General features: G+C 37.3%; 1 protein-coding gene across 4 annotated transcripts in view; it reads left to right on the top strand.

The window, feature by feature from the left end:
* Window positions 1-19620, top strand: part of LOC139104110 (fatty acid synthase-like) — a 317124-nt gene that overhangs the window by 247357 nt on the left and 50147 nt on the right. For 3 of the 4 annotated variants that reach the window (XM_070659342.1, XM_070659341.1, XM_070659344.1), the window contains exons 11-13: window positions 6676-7074; window positions 7139-8163; window positions 8242-8495. In XM_070659342.1, the coding sequence (XP_070515443.1) occupies window positions 6676-7074; window positions 7139-8163; window positions 8242-8495 (1678 nt within the window). The remainder of the gene's footprint in view (window positions 1-6675; window positions 7075-7138; window positions 8164-8241; window positions 8496-19620) is intronic. The other variant, XM_070659343.1, reaches the window with a different exon arrangement.

Below are 19620 nucleotides of genomic sequence, written 5' to 3'. Positions count from 1 at the left end.
CGATCAGCGTACAAGTGCTGTAGATATCGGAATCGGCATCGAAATAGCTGGAAGAGTAACTAATCGATTGGTTATCGATTGACGCTGCTGTGCGCCCGTAACGTGCTGCCGCCAGTGGGCAAAGCACATTTAAGCGCAATTCTCAACATTAGCAAATAAAATAACGGTGCTAGAACAAATTTCATGATTTGTGTATAAACGATAAAGCTTTTGTTAATTTTTTTTTACTAAACATGTAAAGAATTAAATTGCAAAAAATTAGTTGCAACGTTTTTAATTAAATGGCATTATTAATTAAAAAACGACAAATATTTTGTGAGTGACAAAAGTAGAATATGTTTATAACATATTTCCGAACCCACAATTATAATTGTATGATTAAACGAACTTACCTGTAAGTGAAGTTCTATCATAATTGTATGAGCGCCTCTTCTGAATAGATCATGTAGTGCCTTCTGTTCTGTACCGTTAAAACCACTGTTTTAAAGTAAAATTTTTTCGCCAGATGTCGGCGCTCCCGCTCATGCGGGCACGTGCTTGCATATTATCTCATTTTTTTTAAAGTATTGCCGTAAGCACAAGGGATCGGGAACAATTGGTCAGGGAGGGACTGATCTATTCGGAAGAGGCGCTCATATAATTATGATAGAACTTCACTTACAGGTAAGTTCGTTTAATCATACAATTGTATTTCGCGCCTCTTCCTCTAAATTATGTATAGATGTTTAAAGCTGTTACGGCAATCAGGAATATCTCAAGTGAGTAATTTCCAGGTAGTGTAGTTTGATTCCTTTAATTGTGAACTTATAGTTTATTCATTTATTTATCGTCTTTAACACCGAGTTACAAAATTCCTCTCTATCTTGAATAATTAAGCGGTTATAAAATCTTGCGAAAGTTTTAGAATCCTTAGACCAACCCGCTGTCTTAAGGATTAGGTTAATGTTCACCCCGCTCCGACTAACACATGACGTCGAGGCGTGGCGAGTACTGTTTGCAGTAAAACACTGTGTTAATACCCGCGAGAGTTAATATTTTTTTTACCCATCTACTGAGGGTCTGAGAAGAGACTGTACCATGAGGCTTCCTAAATGAAATAAACAGTTTCTAGTTATTTTGTCTTAACTCGCTGGTCCGTTGTAACTAACATTCCAATACCTTTGCTGGGCAAATTAGCACGTTTTTTGTGTAAAAAGGTATAATTAGAACTGGCTGGATACGTTCTACGCCTGACGTCTTAATTCTCTCTGAGATTCTGATCTCGAACTTTTCCTTGTAACATTTTATATTTTTAATATCTATGATAGAGAAAGTTTGTAAACAGTGGCCTGTCACTAACGCTAATAACGTGATTAATTTGAAAGATAGTTTTTCTAGAGACAGAGCGTTGTTAGCTCCCCAAGATGTTAACAATTTCAGTACGACGCCAGGTTCCCATGTCGTGTCGTATTTTGGAGTTGACGGACGAAGTCTCGCGGCTCCTCTTATGAATCTCTTCATTCGTTGATCGTGAGCTAGCTCCGGACCAACAAGGAAGGCGAAAGCTGAGCGTAGACTAGTAATGGTTCTATACGACGCACCTTTGTTAAATTCTTCTGATAGGAATAATAGAATTTCTGGTACCGAAAAATTAAGCATCTGAAAACCTTTAGATAAACAAAAGAACCACCACCGTTTAAAACAACTATCATATTGTTTGATTGACAAATCTCCTACTAAAATAATCATAATTTTTATCTCCTCTGACGGAACATGTCTTTTTTCGAACGCTATCCTGATAAGATTTCGGCTACCAGGGTAATCTTCTTCCACATTGGATGGGGTTCCCTGTCCAAGGAAGATAGTAGATTAACATGCGATTCAAAAATTATTGTTTCTGATTGTAGCAGGTTCATAAATACTGGAAACCACGGTTGAGCTGGCCAGTGAGGTATCACCACAATACCCCTGCATCTCTCTTACCCGACTTTTTCCAATATCCGTGGTATTAAAATAAAGGGCGGAAACGCATAAAAGAAATCTGAACTCCAGTCGAGTGTGAAGGCATCAATTGCTGATGCCCCTGGGTCTTTTTTCCATGATACGTATCTTTCGCACTTAGTATTTGTTCTAGAAGCGAATAGATCGACATCTAGTGTATCAAACTTATGTGCAATGTCTTCGAATGCTGGCTAAGCTAAAGCATACTCAGTCTTGGGTTCCAGACGGCGAGATTCTTTGTCCGCTTCGATATTTTTGCCTGAGCAAATATAAGAAGCAAAAACCCAATTATTTTTATCTTTACACCAGCTCCAGATTTCTTTCGCTACCTTGTGTAATTTAGGGTACCGAGTTCCTCCTTTTTTATTAATGTACGATAACGCCGTAGTATTATCTATCCTTAAAAAAATATTACTATTAACCACTTTGTCCGCGAAACATTTTAATCCAAATAAGGCTGCTTTCAGTTCTAACCTATTTTTGCTCCATTTCCTTTCTTGTTTATTCCAGTATCCATGAACCCGTTTTTCGTTATGAAACACCCCCCAGCCCGAAAGAGAGGCGTCTGTAAATATTTCCATATCTGGGTTTTTTAACATCAAAGAGTTGCTAGCTAAGTTAATATGTTTGTTCCACCATTTCAAATCTTTTGAAATTGCATCTGATAGTTTCATAGACGCGTCAAAATTATCATCGTTTCGTAAAAGCGCGAAAAATCTCTCTCTCTCCAGGCTTCTCATATAGACTCTATCATATTTTAACGTCGGGCAGCAAGATTCGAGAGATCCTACGAATTTCGCAAATTCACAGATGCTACATTTACGTACCTTTTTAAATTTATTAAAAAGATTTCGGATCTTTAGTTTTTCTCTTCGGGTAATTCTATGGTCATTTTAAATGAGTCATAAGTTAACCCTAAAAATTTTTGTTTGGTGGAAGGAATTAGTTGACTCTTTCCTCTGTTGGTAATAAAACTCAGACTTCAATGTAACTGATATGTAGCTTGTACATTATCTTCACAAGAAGCAAAAGTGTTGCCGAAAGTTAAAATGTCCAAATATATGCACGACATAAAACCTAATCTCCTTAACCGAGCTACTACCGGTTTTATTAGTTTCGTGAACACAAATGGTGCTGAACTAAACCCAAATGATAAGCAACAAAACTCGTATATTTTTTCTTCAAAATTAAATCTAACATATTTTCTTGAGGATTTCTTTAAGAGAACCAAGTAATATGCATCTTTTAAGTCAATTGTAGCTAAAAAACAATCCCAAAAAATTAGTTGTCGGACCATTTTCGCATCCTAGTTTAAAATGGCGAGTTATAACAAATTAATTTAATTTTTTCAGGTTTATTATAAACCTGTTAGAGCCATCCGGTTTTTTAATTATGAAAACATTTGAAATGAATTGATTCTCAACCGGAGACGATTGACAAATGGCTCCTTTCATTAAAAGCTGTGTTATTAAAGTTTTAATAGAATTTGTTTCCTGTGAAGACCAGTTAGGTTCTACCGGCGGGGCGGCTTGCCAAAGTGTTTTGATGAACGGAATTTCATATCCGTCCACCCAATTCAAAATCGTTTTGTCTTCAATAATCGAAGACCATTCGTTTATAAAGGAGCGGAGCCGTCCTCCTAAGGAACCTACAGGCTCTAGGCTCGTGATCGATAATTGCTCTGGTTGCAACGGTCCCGCGATGTCCTTTGTGGCGTGAATAACGAGCGTCGATGCGTTGTGAACTTCTGCCCGCTCGCCGTCGTCCTGGATCGCATGTTGGCTGGACGCCGGGGCGGGCGCTTGGCGTTTTTTGAGTTCCGATTCGAAGATTGTTGCGTTTTTGGTTCCAGAACTTTACTCGATGATTCTAAGGTCTTAACTTTTTTTATCTTTTCGTCTAGCTCCTTACCGAATAGCCATTCGTCTGTTATTGTAGACGTCAGTATGTCTCGTACTGACGAGTCCAAATTTTTCTTAATTAAGCTTCTACGAATAGTTGATTCGTTAAATTGTACGTCTGCGAGTAATCTCACTGCTCCACTTAAGCTCTCTAATAATCCGAATTTTTCAGTAATGTCGAGTTGTAGTACTTTGGTTATCACGTCGATAACCGCTGCCGAGGCCGCTGTAATACTCAGCTGTTTACACTGCTATGCGATTATCCCGTTTTGTTATCGCTTCTTGGAGGCGATTTGGAGGAGAGATTTTACCTCTAGATTTAGGTTCGGTGAATCTAGACCTGTGCAGTTACTGGGTATGGGGAATTTTTTTATTAATAACTTCTTTTCCTCTGTTGGTAGGCCTCTTTAAATGAACTCTGAAATTCGGATCGCCAAATCCTTATGGACTGCCGCCGCAAAACCTTTTTTTGGTTCTAACCGAGCACCCAGAATTTCGAGCACTTTTGCATCTAAAGTGCTTCCTTGAGTGGTATCTTCTTGTGCTTGTCTATCTGTTTGTTTAGATGAGCCTGGCTGAGCTGATGAATCTGTACTTAAAGGGGTTATTTCTTGTTGTAAAGGTGAATTTTGTTGATTAGATTTATTCATTCTTGTCGGAGACTCACTATGAGGAGAATCATATCTAGAATAGCTAACGCTGCTGCGTCTCTCCGTAAATTTCTCCCGAGAATGTCCCTTTCTTTCGCCTATATTAAAAGAAATAAATAATTTTATATACTATTAATGGCGTTGATTTATTGTTGGGTATACTGTATGTAATGCAGTACGGTGTTGTAGCAGATGAGGCCTGTAATCCTTTAACTATCGTCGTCGGTAGCAGATCGACACGAAAAAGGTTAAAGGGGCCATATAGCGGCTCTAGCGATATGCGTGAAAGCCTGCCATCCGAATTAGTTCAAATCAATCTTTTACCTAGCTATCGCTGTTGGTAGCTGACCAAGGCGAAAGGTAAAAAAAGAACCTTGTGCGAGGAAGGACAAAAAAGGGCATTCCGTGTCGCTCGTCAACTTACCTCGCGGAGATCGTCTTTCTGTTAATTTCCTTTCTAGTCTTTTGATCCTCTTAAGCAATCGATAGTCAATATTTTCCTTGTCCGAATGACGACGTTTTCCCATTGTATCTACTACACTACACAATTAATGATAATTTAATATTATTCTAACCTCAAATATGCACGTGGTAAAAACGGCACTAAGAAGAAGAATGAGATAATATACAAGCACGTGGCCGCATTGGCAGGGGCGCCGCCATCTGGCGAAAAAATTTTACTTTAAAACAGTAATTTCAACGGTACAGGACAGAAGGTACTACATGATCTAGAGAAAGAGGCGCGAAATATAATTTTTTTCTTTACTATTCTGGTGCGATCTAAGCTCGTTATAAGTATAAAATTACAATAGTTTAAGATGACATATTAAAAAGATCTAAAAAATAATACTGTAAATTAAATATGTTGAAAACATTTTTCAAAGATCTTTTAATAATATTTTAACGTTGTCTTTATTGTAATACCAACAAGTGCAAAACGATCTTTAGATATGTATGTTGATGGTTCTTTTTACTAATCAAGTGTATCTGAAATGTTATAACAAAGTGTTAAACGTAATATAACAAATCTTTTGAGAGTAGGTAGAATTTATGGAGACAAGTATAAAACAGCCTCCTCAATCATGGATTGAGCAATCAATTAGTTACAAAATAATAGCGGCTTTCCGCGTTACCACCGAAATCGGCGATGAATCGAATTGATTAGTAAGCAATTGAAATGCTAAGACTGTTCTATATTTTTAGTGTGGCAGTTGCTTCGATTGATGCGCTCTTATTCGCTTTATGATACACATTTATTTAATTTATATCTGAACTGTTAAGGTAAATAATACAAAACGACGAGACTTTCTTACTGGTATTCATAATTTCTACCTTCACATAAAAACTTGTTATATGGGATAAGACTCCCTGTAAAATTCAAAATATTTTTTTATTATAAAAATGTGTATATAATAAAATCCACAAATTTTTATAATTCTATAATTATAATTTTTTACAATTTTTACCACATTGAGGTAAAAAAAATCATAAAATTATTGATACATTGATGAGTGACTTGAAAGTCATATAAAACTGTAACGGATTATATTATACAGAGTGTCTCATTTTAATCTTCCCAGGTAAAAGTTTCAGACAGAAGCTATTTGGTTCAAAAAAAGACATAAAACGGTACCATTGGTTTGACCTTAAACAGTTATTTGTTGGTCATAAAAAGTCTTCTTAAATTTTTTTTAATAAAATACTCTATAAAGTATTACATATTTTTGTAACTTTATTGTCTTGTAACTTATCTTGTAACTATAAAACTTGTAACTTAACAATGTTTACAATTTATCAAGTCAGTGCTAGATGTAATGCTTGCTGCAAGAGAGCAACATTTTAAGCAATATCTACATTAAATACAATAGATGATAATATAAATAAAATGAAAATAAATAAGTAAAAAAAATGAGAAACTGTTTTGCTTTTTTTCTGCAATTTCCTCCAAAACAAAGCAAAAACATGCAAATCTCTACAAGACTTTTTGTTTTAGTTTTTCGGTCCTCCACACACTTCTGAAGTTTTGTCATAAAAATTCAGGACACTCTGTAAATATAAACGGATATTAAATCCTATAAATAACTAATATGTTTTTATTTACTAAAATTATAATACATTGCATGAATATTTTTATTTATGTTTAGGTAGTAATAGATTCGAAATAATGGAAGGAAATAACGCTGTTGTTACTGGAATAGTACGAATTCCAAACAATATTAAAAATGAAAAAATATCTATAAATCTTTCAAAATATATCGATGACGATGAAAAAATGAGTACTAAAGACATTTATAAAGAACTAAGGCTTCGTGGTTATCAATATAAAGGATTATTTTGTGGATTAAAAAGTATATCAGTTACAGGAACAAATGGTCAAATCGCCTGGACGTCTAACTGGGTGGCATTTATGGATAATATGTTACAAATGATGATTTTAAGACAAAACTCGCGAAGTCTTCTTGTGCCAACAAAAATTCGCAAACTGACAATTGACCCAAATTATCATTTACATTTAATTCAAAACTGCCCAATTGAAGAAAAACGTAAGTAACATAAGTGATACAATTATCAATCATCTGACTTAAATCAATTTTATTTGTGTTGCAGAATTATCTGTACAGTATTACAAATCTGTAGATGTTGTAATATCTGGAGGAATAGAAATTTGTGGTATTACGGCTACACCTATATTACGAAGACAGAAAATGGTTAATAAAGTTCTTGAAGATCACAAATTTGTTGCTTATCGCGATTTAAAAACTATGTCGTTGCAAGATGCAATAAGAATGTCGGTACATATTGCTGTTGAATGTTGGAATATGATAAACATTAAAATTATTGAGTTTATTGATGATTGCGATAAAGTGACACAAGAAGATTTAAATTCTCCAATTATTAATGAAGTTTTAAATGATTTACCTCAGATACGACATAATATCAGACTTGTTATTCCTCATGAAAAGTTTTCAGATATTTCTTTACCAGACAATATTTCTACAACGGAAATCATTAAGTTGTCCAAAGATGAAAATTGTTTAATTGTTATAGGTTTTAACATTTTATCAAAAAATAATAAGAAATTGTATCAACGTTTACTATCTTTGATAATGCCACAAGGATTCCTATTAACTTTAGAGAAATTTGATGTGACTTACGATTATTCATGTTTGAAAACATATGAGTTGGATATTATAGTTGAAAAACAAATAAATGACAAAATACTTTTATTATTAAGAAAAACACAAAAAGTTGAAAAAATTCAATACCAGATTGTGCATGTAAATAATTATAACTTTTTATGGGTTAATGAATTGAAAGCAGTTATAAATGATCAAAAGAAGATTAACGCAAATGTGAAGATAATACTTGTTGCAGAAGATTTTGAATGCGGCCTATTAGGTCTTATAAATTGTTTGCGAAAAGAATCAGGAGGCGAAATGATTAAAAGTATATTTATTCAAGATATGAAAGCACCAAAATTTTCTTTACAAGAATCGTTATACATGAAACAGCTAAAATTGGATCTGCCTATCAATATTCTACGTTCCAATCGTATTTGGGGATCTTATAGACATTTCCCATTACCATCGTTAGAACCGAAACTCGTACAAAATGCTTCCGTTAAGCAGATGGTGCGTTAAAAAGTACATATTTATTGTGCAATAAATTGTTTTTTAAGTATTTATTACATTTGTATGTGTTTACATTAGATAACAGGAGATTTGAGTAGTTTTTGTTGGGTACAGAACCAAATATTTTCTAATAACAAATGTGAGAATCTTATAAATGTTATATATGCACCTCTTAACTTCAGAGATATTATGTTGGCTACTAACAAAATCAATATCGAATCTATTGAAACAACTAAATACAAAAATAGTAATTCTATTAATGCCATTGGTTTGGAGTTTGTAGGTTATGATATGCATAGACAAAGAATAATGGGAATGACATCTACTCAAGGGTAAGATAATAAAAGTTTCTATTATTGTTTTTATAATAATAAAATTATTTAGTATAATTAATCTTTAATTTGATAATTAATATAATATTAATTTTATTAAATTAAATTTAGATTTAGGTAAAAATATTTCAAAATAAAACAAAAATGTTATAAAATTGCTATATTTTAACATTACAAACATATTTTAACTTATATGTATAAAGGTGTTTTATTACCTTTGCGGGGTACACCCGGACCTCCGTCCGGTTACAAAATTTAATATACAAACTATACACTACTACATAACTACAAATAAAATATCAAAGCTCAACATTACTACTACTACAGGAACAGGAACTTTTTCAGCTTTTTTTTACTTATTTTTATATTATACAATTTACTTATTTTTATACTGTTACGCCGCCCCTCGGTTTTCTCTGACTTCCCGCAGCGTCCGCGAGCTTCAGCCACACTCTCTTCCACACTCACACCCGCGGAACACTTCCACATGAAATGAAACAAGACTTGTTTAGAAAAGCAAACTAAAAAACTTTATTACAATGAGGTTAAAGCGCGTCCGTCCTTGTTAAAATCACAAGGGAGACTGACAACTAACTATTTACATGAAAAGAGCTGTCTGTTCCCTAGCGACGGAAAACAGACTGACGTGCTCTCGATAACCCGGACCATCTTCAGACACCGTTTTCAGGCGCGTCCGCCTTCACGATAATCCCGCGTGCCAAAACTCGGAAAGGGGCGTAACAATACAATACAATTTTAATTTAACTTATCGCATGCGAGAGAGAAAAAGCTTTAATCATTCTTTCACATTCAATCCATTCCTTGGACTTCCTTTCATTCACCCTTAGACCTCCGCTTTCGACGCTTTTTCACATTCCATTTCTTTATCAAATCTTCCTTTTATACTTTCACACATTCTCGCTCTTTCCCTTACTTTTTCTAACTTATTAATCCAACTTTCACCCTTCCTATCTTTATTCAATATTTCCTCTACTACTTCCTCCCAACCCCTTTCATCCCCCCAGTTCACACATCTTGTCCAAATATGCTCTTAAGTTTTTTCTTCCCCCTCACAAATCCTACATTTTGTTTTCCTCCTTTTCTTAGTATAAATTTCCTCTCATGTCATCCTGTAATCTAAATCAAGCTATTTTCTGCCATCTCTCTTCCTTCCATTTCTTTTTTAAATAATTTGGTACTCCTTTCCCTTTTATTCTTTCATATAGCCTATTGTTACGCCCGGTATGCGGAGTGGCGTGAAGCTGTCAGCTCGCTTTGGGATTTTAGTTTCCCGTTGCCAGGGGAACAAAAATTGTTTAATTGTCATAATATGACAGTCTTGTCCGTGACTTAAGACGGTGAGGACGTCATTATTCTGTAACCTTGTTTATTAAATTTCTTCGCTTCTTCTATAATCTCGAGTGGTTTATTCGCGGTGCGCGAGTGCCGCGAGTACAAGTGAGTTAAGCGAGCGTGAGCGGAGCGTTTTTCCAGAGACGTCCGCTAATCCCGTTCCCGGTGTAACACTATTAAACTTTGCCTCCCCAATTTTCCTCCATCTATTCTCTTTTTGCAAAATCTTCTCTTTTTCTAACATCTCTTCTTCCTTCACTTCTCCTTTCTCTTTTTTCTCTTTTAATTCCTCCACTTTTCATCCCAATCCTGTGAAATACTCCTTCCTTTTTTTTCCCATTTTCTTTCTATCTTCCCTATCTTAGTTCTTTCCTTCATTTCTTCCCAACACCATCTAACCAAGGCACCCCCTTTACCGTACTCCAATCTTTTCTCGTAACTTTACGCCCTTCTTCCCGTCTTGCCTTTAAATTTTATTTCTGCACTTCTTTTCTTACCATGTAACCCGGCACATATCTCTTTACTCCTAATACCCATCTCAAAAATCTTTTTTGTAACATTTCTATTTCCTCCCTCTTTTTCCATCCCCATATTTCCACTCCAAAACTTGCAACTGACCACACAAATCTATTAAATAGCTACATTCTTTTTGATCAATCTTTTCCAAATTTTCTTTTGCTTATACTCCACACTCGCCCAATAACTGCTGCTGTTCTTTTACATCTATCTCTCACGTGTTTCTTCTGTTCTCCTTTCGCTGCCACTATATATCTTAGATACTTAAAACTTCTTACTTCTTTTACTTCTTTTTCTTTCCATTTCCAATTCATTTTTTTCGTCTCTCCTCTTTTTTCCAACATCTCATTATTTTGGTTTTTTCTACATTCACTTCCAATCCTTATTCTTCTATATACTTTTCTGAACTCTTTAGCATTCCCATTATTCTCATCTCGCTTTCCGCTACCAATGCTATATTGTCTGCGTCTGCCAATAAATAAAATTTTTTACTCTTTATTCTTACTCCCCCAACCTTTCTTTTTTAGTTTTTTGTCTAAATCCGCAATCAGTAACGTGAACAGGCTCGAGCTCGATGGACAACCTTGTCTCACTCCTTTTGCAGTCCAAAATCTTTCCCCCTCTTTGTAATACTCGTACTTTGCTTGGCCTGGGAGCCGTTCAGTAGAACTCAGGGTGCAAAGAATCCGTGTACTGGTTCATGCGTATTAACAAATAAAGCTTTATTTACACTATTTACAGAAGAAGAAGAAAAAAGCCAGAGGTAGCATGCGTTCGTACAAGCGGAACGGAGTGCGATGTTATCCATAGCGTGCTCTTCTGTACTCGACACGGTGGGGGAATCGGGAATACGTCGGTAGTCGCGATCGGAACCGCGTCGGTAGGGCGCTACGTCGATAAGAACGGCCGCCCGTGAATCGAGGGTCGATTGAACGTTTTATGTGAATATGATAATGGTGACGGTCGTATGTGGTTACGATCGCGGGGGTTGCATACAATGCGCCTGAGAATAAGGAAGCAACCATGTCTGTCGTACGTGAGTCGGTGTCGCGGGGCCGCACGCAATACGTTAGGGAACGGGAGCGACCGCAACGTCGGTCGTGAGCGGGTCGGTGACGCCGGGTTACAAATAATAAACTAGGGAATGGGAGCGCAAGTAGCGTTGGTCGCCAGCGGGTTGGTGACGCAAGATTACATACAATAAGCTAGGGGACGGGAACGCAAGCAACGTTGGTTGTAAGCGGATCGGTGTCACAGGGCCCCATGCAACACGTTAGCGAACGAGCATGCAAGCAGCGTTGGTTGTGAGCGAGTTAGCGTCGCAGGGTTAGATACAATAAGCTAGGGAACGGGAACGCAATCAGTGTCGGTCGCAAGCGGGTTGGCGTCGCCGAATTACATACAATGAGCCGGAGTACGGAAACGCAAGCAGGCGTTGGTCGTAAGCGTGTCGGTGTCACAGAGCCGCATGTAGTATATGAGTGAACGGGGACGCCAATAGCGTCGGTCGCAAGTGGGTCGGTGTCGCAGAGAACACACGCAATTTGTAAGGGAGCGGGAACGCAAACAGAATATCGCGGTACGCGATGGTGGCCTGGGTCTGACGCCAGCGGTGTAGGGGTTCGCGGATCCGCTGGAGGATTCTGTACGAACGGACGCGATAACCTCCGGAGGGGGTGAGAGATGGTCCGAGATACCCTTGAGACCGGTGGTTTATCGTTAGGAAGTCGACCGGGTCCCCCAAATCGACGGCCAGTGCTCCGGGTTACCCCCGAGATCGCAACCGGGAATCCCCCGAGTCGCTGCACTGCGGATCGTCCGGGTTAATCCCCCGAGACGGAATCGGACTAGGAGTCTCTCTGTTGCGGCCGAGTGGTCGCGGCGAGAGCCGGATCGGAACAAGGTTCTGGTCCGTCCGTTGTCGCAGCTTTTATACCCGTTGGTCGGAGGTAGGGGTATCCCTATCTCCACGGTCTTCGGTGTCGGTCGGCCGTGATCGTGCGCCTTCGGCACGGCTCTATGTTTGCAGGCGTACGCCTGTAGTGGCGGGACAGAGGGATCTCGCCACATCTTTTTTTCCTATTCTAACTTTGCTGACCGTTCCTAATGTTTCTTCACATTTTACCACTAAACTCTCCTTTACTCTTTTTTCCCTCATTGCTTTTACTAACTTATTCCTACCCACCGAGTCGAAAGCTGCTTTCATATCTATAAATACTATTACCATCTTACCTCCTTTCTTCGCTATTTTCTTATTTCTCAAAAAGTTTGACACATATATCTGATCAATTGTTCCTATATCCTTTCTAAAACCTGCTTGTATAGTGCGGCGCGAAAACTTGCGAGGAAATCCCGACCTCCGTATTCTTGACAGCCGACTATATCGGCACCGACTCGACTTCAAAAAAACACTGTTTGACGCACAATGGAAGAAGTGCGTCCCCGCGGAAAACCGTCTGACCCTGCTGTAAAAATATCGACAAGTCCACCGCAGAGCACTTCGGGGAAGCAAAAATTATCGCGTGAATCGCACAGCACTATTATTGGCCCGGAATGTTTCGCGAAATCTCCAAATACGTATGCAATTGTCCGACCTGCTTTGCGTATAAAGTCGAGCAAAATAAACCGACCGGGACACTGCATAGCCATCAATTAATTGAGACAACAGATCGCGATTGACTTAGTCGGACCGTAGCCGCGATTCAAAAAGGGGCACGCGTAGCTACTTAATATGCAGAATCGATTTTCCAAATGGGTGGAAATGCGCGCTCTCCAAAAAGCTACCGCGGACGAAGTAAAAAGACATCTAAGGGAGACGATTATTTTGCGGCACTACTGCTCGGAAGAAATTCTGTTCGACAACAGCACGCAATTTAAAGTCGATCGTTTCACTGAGATGCTCCGGGAACTCGGCATCCAACATCGTTTTACACCCATCTATGTGCACACTTGTAGAACGCGCCAATCATACAATTAAAACGACGATTGTGCAATACGTAAAACAGAAACATCGGACGTGGGATAAACATCTGTTGAAACTTCAGTTTGCGTTTAACGTGGCAACGAGCGAGGCAACCAGGTATACGTCCGCAGCCTGACACACGGACGCGAACTTTGTCGCTTGGAGGAATCGCGCGAACGGCGTGTGCGACCGCCCGACCGAAAACATAAGCTCGAAGAAGCCTTCGAGCTAGTTTGTATTAATCTCGCCCGAGCATTTCAACCCCAAGAAAAATATTACAACTTGCGACAGCGCAAGTGGCGACCGACAATAGGCGATATTGTATGGAAACGCCACCGACCGTTATCAAACAAAACGGCGGCGTTTAACGCAAGGCTTGCGTTAAAATTCATCGATCCGTTGAAAGTACGTCGCGTAATTTCGCTGGTAATTGTCGATCTACAAAACCAACGCAGGAAATGGTACCGACACGGACACGTAAGGACCTAAAGCACGGCCCTGACGATGCAGCAATCGGGGATGATCGCCAGGAAGTCAATATCGAGGAAACATCACAAACGATAACAATGGAACAAGACATTCTGAAAGAGATTGACGCGCTGCTCTGCGCGGACTACGACCCAACGGCACCGAACATCGCCGACCAGTGAGTCCGATGATATCGAGGCTCATCAGAGAAACCACCTAAAGGACCATCGGTCGAGCCAACAACTGCTCCGACCAGTCAACGATTAATGGTGCCACGCATCGGTACCCTGGTGCAGCGCTCCGATGCCATGAACGCACAGAAGCAAGCATGACTTATGGAGACATTGCCACCGCCTCCACCAGCCAAACGCCGGACCGATACCACGCCGCCGGAAAAACCTACGCTGGAGCCACTAAGGGTGATGGGACTGATGCTGCCTCCATATTTGTGGAGGTAGAACTCGGGCTGATCTTCGACATACTGCATTTCGCGGTACATGTCGCCCAGCAATACAAGCCAAAGCTCGGACACCGTCGCTTTCATCTACGATTCGACGCAGCTGGATGACTCCGTTCCTGCAAGAAGAAGACGCAGCGGCCGTAGGTGCCTTATACAAGAACATTTTAACTTTCCGGTAAACCCTTTTCTTTACCTTTTTTCTTAATCTTTCCGCAAGAACCGCCGCGTAACCTTGTATGGCGTCTGCGTTAGGGTTACTTCCCTATAATTCTCTGCTTTTTCTCCATTTCTTGTTTTTACTATCAGTATCACTATCCTCTTTCTCCACTCCCAGGGTACTCCTTCTCCTCTCCATACTTTCTTACATAGCTCCCACAACCAATTCTTTATCTCTTCCTTTCCCCACTTTCAAACCTCATTTTCTATCCCATCACTCCCTGGAGCCTTTCCTCCTTTTATTTTTCTCATTACCCTATCTACTTCCTCTGTTTCAATCTTTTTTTCATCCTCTCACTCTCTCTTGATCTCTTCTTGCCTTATTACCTATCTCCATTTTACTTCTCCCAGTAATTTCTTAAAATGCCTATCCCATTCCTTTATTTCAATACTTTCATTAATTTCTTCCCTTTTTTTCTTCCTCTATTAACTATTTTCCATACATCTCTTTCCATCCTCACTCTTTCAATTTCTATTTTTATCTTATCCGTTCTTCTTTCTTTTTTCTTTCACACAGCTCTTTATATTCTTTTTTAACATTTCTGTATTTCTTTACTTCCCCTCCTTTTTCCCTCCACTCTTTTAATTCCTTCTTTACTTTCTGTTTAATCGTTTGTGAGTTCTTATTAATTCGCTAGAACTCCATCGGCGTTCACGATCCGTCCGTGTTTTCGTTCCACGCGCTATTATTAGTCGGTCGCCGCATACCGCTTATTGTTTACCGCGACAGGTGAAATATATTAACGTCGGATTATTTCGCTTTTCATACGCTATCTTGCCACCTGTTTTGTTTTCCTTTTCGCTGTTCCAACGATCAAGGGCTCGGTTCTGCCGAAACGCGACCTGTTTTCTCTCAAACTAACTCACTCGTCAGTCGGCAGTGTTCACGTTATCACCGTCGTGTATCAATCTCTCTCGGCCGCGATCGTTGGATCATCCGCGATCTTTCTGTTCATTTTTTTTATTTCTTTATACTGGAAATCGCAGGGCAAGGTTCGCGATCGCGTCAATCTCCGGCTCGCGCGCAAGATTTCTGACGCTCGCGTACAAGATCTCCGACGATCGGGCGGGAAACCTACCGCTCCAGAAGATCTCCGACGGGAAAGCCGGGTAAATCAAGATTTCCGATCGTCTCCCATCCTGCTCTCACGATTCCATATTCAACTTGTAATATCTGTATGAATTTTTTTTTGTAAATATATTTCTTTTTTTTTGTTGAATTCCTTTTTTGAATTGAGACAATTGTTCAGTCTTTACTTTCTCTCGCGTTGTCGACGTAGAGCGAAGCACTGTGCCGAGCTCAGTTGCTGAGCTGTTCTCACAAATAAAAAAGGGGAGTGTGCCTTTTCGCCGAATCGCGCACACTTTCCTTTTACTTTTTCTACATTTTTTATCCCATCATCCTTCCTTTGCTTTTGCCCCTTTTCTATTCTCTTCTTTCTTCGTTTCTTTGTTCACTTTTTTCTTCGCCTCGTCAACCTTTTCTCTCGTCTTTATTCAATCTGTCTCCCGCCCCTTTCTCATTAACTTCTTTCTTTCCAAATTTTTTCTTAATTCTTCTTTTTATCCTCCGTCTGTCTTAATATATTCTTCTTACTTTTACTCTTTCTCTTTCAGTTCCCATTTTTTTTCTTTCCTTTTTCTACAAATGCAATTATCGGGTGATGATCCGAATCTATTTCTTCTCCCACTACTAATCTTACCAATCTCTTTCTTGTTTCCTCATTTTCTATCACATAATCTATTACTAAATTACCTCTACTTCCAGTGTACGTCCGTTCCCCCTCTTCATCCCCTCTTATATTTCCATTAAAAATTTCCCATCCTACTTCTCCTATCACTCTACATAACTTTCTTCTTTCCCCATTTACCTTCTCATCCTTTGACTTTTTATTTCTTTTTCCTTTTTTTACTACTCCCTCCCTTATACCTCTTCCCTCTTTACCTGTTCTAACATTAAAATCCCCTAACATATTTTTTTTTTTCTTTTTTCTATCCTCCATCCAAGTTTTTATTTTTTCTGATATGCTATCTAAATTTTCATTCATACTAGGGTAAGCGCACCTATTTCGGAACACTTTTTTAAAAAATGACTGTATCTTTTAAACAAAGTTTTTTATAATAAATTTAATTTGTGCTTTTAAAAGTGTTATCTTTTGTCTGTTAACTAAGCAAAAGTTAGTTTCTGAAAGAAGCGTTATTTTAAAAGGACAGGCAATGAATCAAAACACAAAATTTGTTCCGAATTAGGTTTATGTGCACCTAATTCGGAACAATCAAATTCTGACTTGTGGTTTGGATATGTTATATTACAACACATAATAAATATTGTGGTAAATAATATGTTTTATATTATTCAAAACTGTAAAGAAAATAGAAAATGTTTTGAATTAGGTTCATGCACCTATTTCGGAACAAAACTTACCGCGTAGAATTAAATAGTATAATGATAAAATTTATTTATAATAAACATAAATATTTATTAATAACACTTATTAACACATCTTATAAAGATAATTTAGAATAAATATTATTTATTTAACATTAACTTTAACAATACAACAAACTATAACAAGTACAACAAAATTAAATTTTTAATTGATTAAAACATAAATAAGGTACTTTTAAAGCACCTACGCTGGATTGTCTGCAATTTTTCTTCTCTTTGTCGGTTTTTTTGTGTTTCCTTTCTTCCTGATTCTCTTTTAACTGTTTTTTTTCTTTTTTTATATTTTTTGCAGCTTCTTGCTTTTTTTTTCTCTTTTTCTATTAGTTTCCTTTTTTTAGTCTCTTCCTTTTCTTTCAATAATTTTTCTTTTGCTTTGTTTTTAGCTTTAATTTCTGCCAAAAATTCCCGTGCAGTTAAAACTCTTGTCGTGGTAGTAGTTTTTCTAGTTTTCTCAACCGTTGCAGTGGTTTCTTGGACAAACAATTTTTGTATGGCCTCTACTACAGATACAGATTTTTCAGATGTAACTTTATTTTGACCTTGGTGATTAAAATTCTCTGTAGTTAGATTTTTTTGCTGCTGCTCCTTTGGTTTCTTATTATCAAGTTGAACAGCATTAGGGTTGAAAGGCCAAATGCCAGTACATCGGAAACCAGCAACTATAGTATCTGGCGTAATTGCTTTACTCCAAGCTGGAGTAAGAATTTTACAAATGTCGTTTCTTCCTAAATTATTTTTTTTATTTTTGTGAATAAGTTTATCAGCCTCTTTAGAACAAGCTTTCTTTAATGGTCCATATACACTTCGATCCAGTGGTTGAAAAAGATGTGTAGTGTGAGGTCGAAAACAAAGCAAAGTAATATCATGTTGAGCAGCTAATTCTAAAATATTTAAATTGAGATGAGATCCATGACCATCCATAAGTAAAAGTACGGGTCTTTTTGGCGAAATATCATTTATAAAACGTCTAAACCACATTTCAAATAATTTAGAATCAATAAAACTACTTTTAAAATAAGCAAATAAAGTGCCATCCAAAGAGAATCTTTCATTTGATCCTCATTTAAAAATTTTCCTCGAAAAATAATCATAGGTAAAAGTATAATGGTGCCAGTAGCATTCACCGTAACTAAAACTGTAACATTTTGGCCTCTTTCACCTCCTTTTTTTGCTCGAACGTTGCGAGTGCCAGAAGAACAAATGACCCTATTACTTTTCAGCACCGTACAAATACCAGTTTTGTCTAAATTAAATATTGTTATGCCATCCAACCCTTTCGGAATGAGATCATCCTGTACTTTTTTTAATGTTAAAAAAATTCTTCTTTCACCGATTCACTCATTATAGACAATCTTGCAGCAAAAAAATTCTGTGGTTGTCGTAAACATAAATTGTTTCTTTTTTAAATTTTAAAAACCAATTTTCGGATGGTAATCCGCTTTTAAAAGGTGCTAGGTTTGCCTGGTTACATACTTTTGCTGCAAAGCTTTTAACATCTGTTTTACTTAAACTATAGCCCAGATTGACCAAAGTATCACAGGCTTCTTTGATTTTTCTTCGTATTTTTGTAATTTAATTTTAGGTCCTCTCTTACATCCTTCATTAATGCCTAATACATGATTCCGGATCGTTTGAAACGGAACACTGTACATACATTTGTTGTGCAGCTCTCAGAGACATTCCTGCATCTCGTTCAGCACTGACAGCATGTGCGAGATCTTCTTGAGAATAAGCCATGATTATTCAATCTAAAAAAAATATATGCACATACAAAAATAGAATAAAGTCTTAAAATAAGCATACATTTCGAATTATTTACAATTATTTTTAAGAAATACATCAAATTTACATTAGTATTTAAAAAAACTGACAAATTCTGTTTAAAATAAATATCGTAACTGTTTAAATCAATATAAAAGCACGAAATACTAAATTATTTCATTTTATGTTAAATAAAAATTCGGCTTGCTTAGTCAATTTAAAGGTTAAATTTGTCAATTTTCAAGTATACCCGCATTTTTTAATACCAGCCTCAATGTGTTTAATTAAACAATAATTATCTTTCTTAAACCTTTATTTATTGTTTCAATTAAAAACATAAGGCAAATTAAAGAATAATGTAACAAAAATATAACATTATTAAACTTACCGTAATTCATGCCGTTCAAACATCAACTGTCATGATACACAAACAAAAATTCACGATATTTTTGGTTTTCTTCTTTATACACTGTCTTTTTTTTTAATAACGTTATTTATAATTTTCTTTATTAATAACATCAATATTTGACATATTACGTGACGGATAATATAAAAAAATAGAAATGTTTCGAAATAGGTGCTGTTTCGAAATAGGTGCGTCACCCTATATACCCCCGCTATATTCCACAATTTCCCTTTTAAATAAACTCTTAGCACTACTAATCCTTCCTCTTTATTGATTATTACCTCTTTTTCCCCCTCCAATTTACTCTTCCATCCCACCAAAATACCCCCCATTGCTCTTTACTTCTTATTTCTTTTCACCGTTTTTTGACATTCCCATTTAAATCTTTTTGGCAATTTTTCTCTTATACTTTCCCGTCCTTTCTCTTGTAACTACAATTAGGATAGTTCGCTTGTCCGTGGATAGTGTATGGCGTTGTAAATGATGACTCGGTGTACTACTGTGGGCAAAAAGTACCGGTAATTTGTTTATAAA

The sequence above is a fragment of the Cardiocondyla obscurior genome, linkage group LG07 (assembly GCF_019399895.1).
Source record: "Cardiocondyla obscurior isolate alpha-2009 linkage group LG07, Cobs3.1, whole genome shotgun sequence".
Classification (NCBI taxonomy): Eukaryota; Metazoa; Arthropoda; class Insecta; order Hymenoptera; family Formicidae; genus Cardiocondyla; species Cardiocondyla obscurior.
The sequence above is the reverse complement of the archived record's forward strand: the minus strand, read 5'-3'. Positions and strand labels throughout refer to the sequence as shown.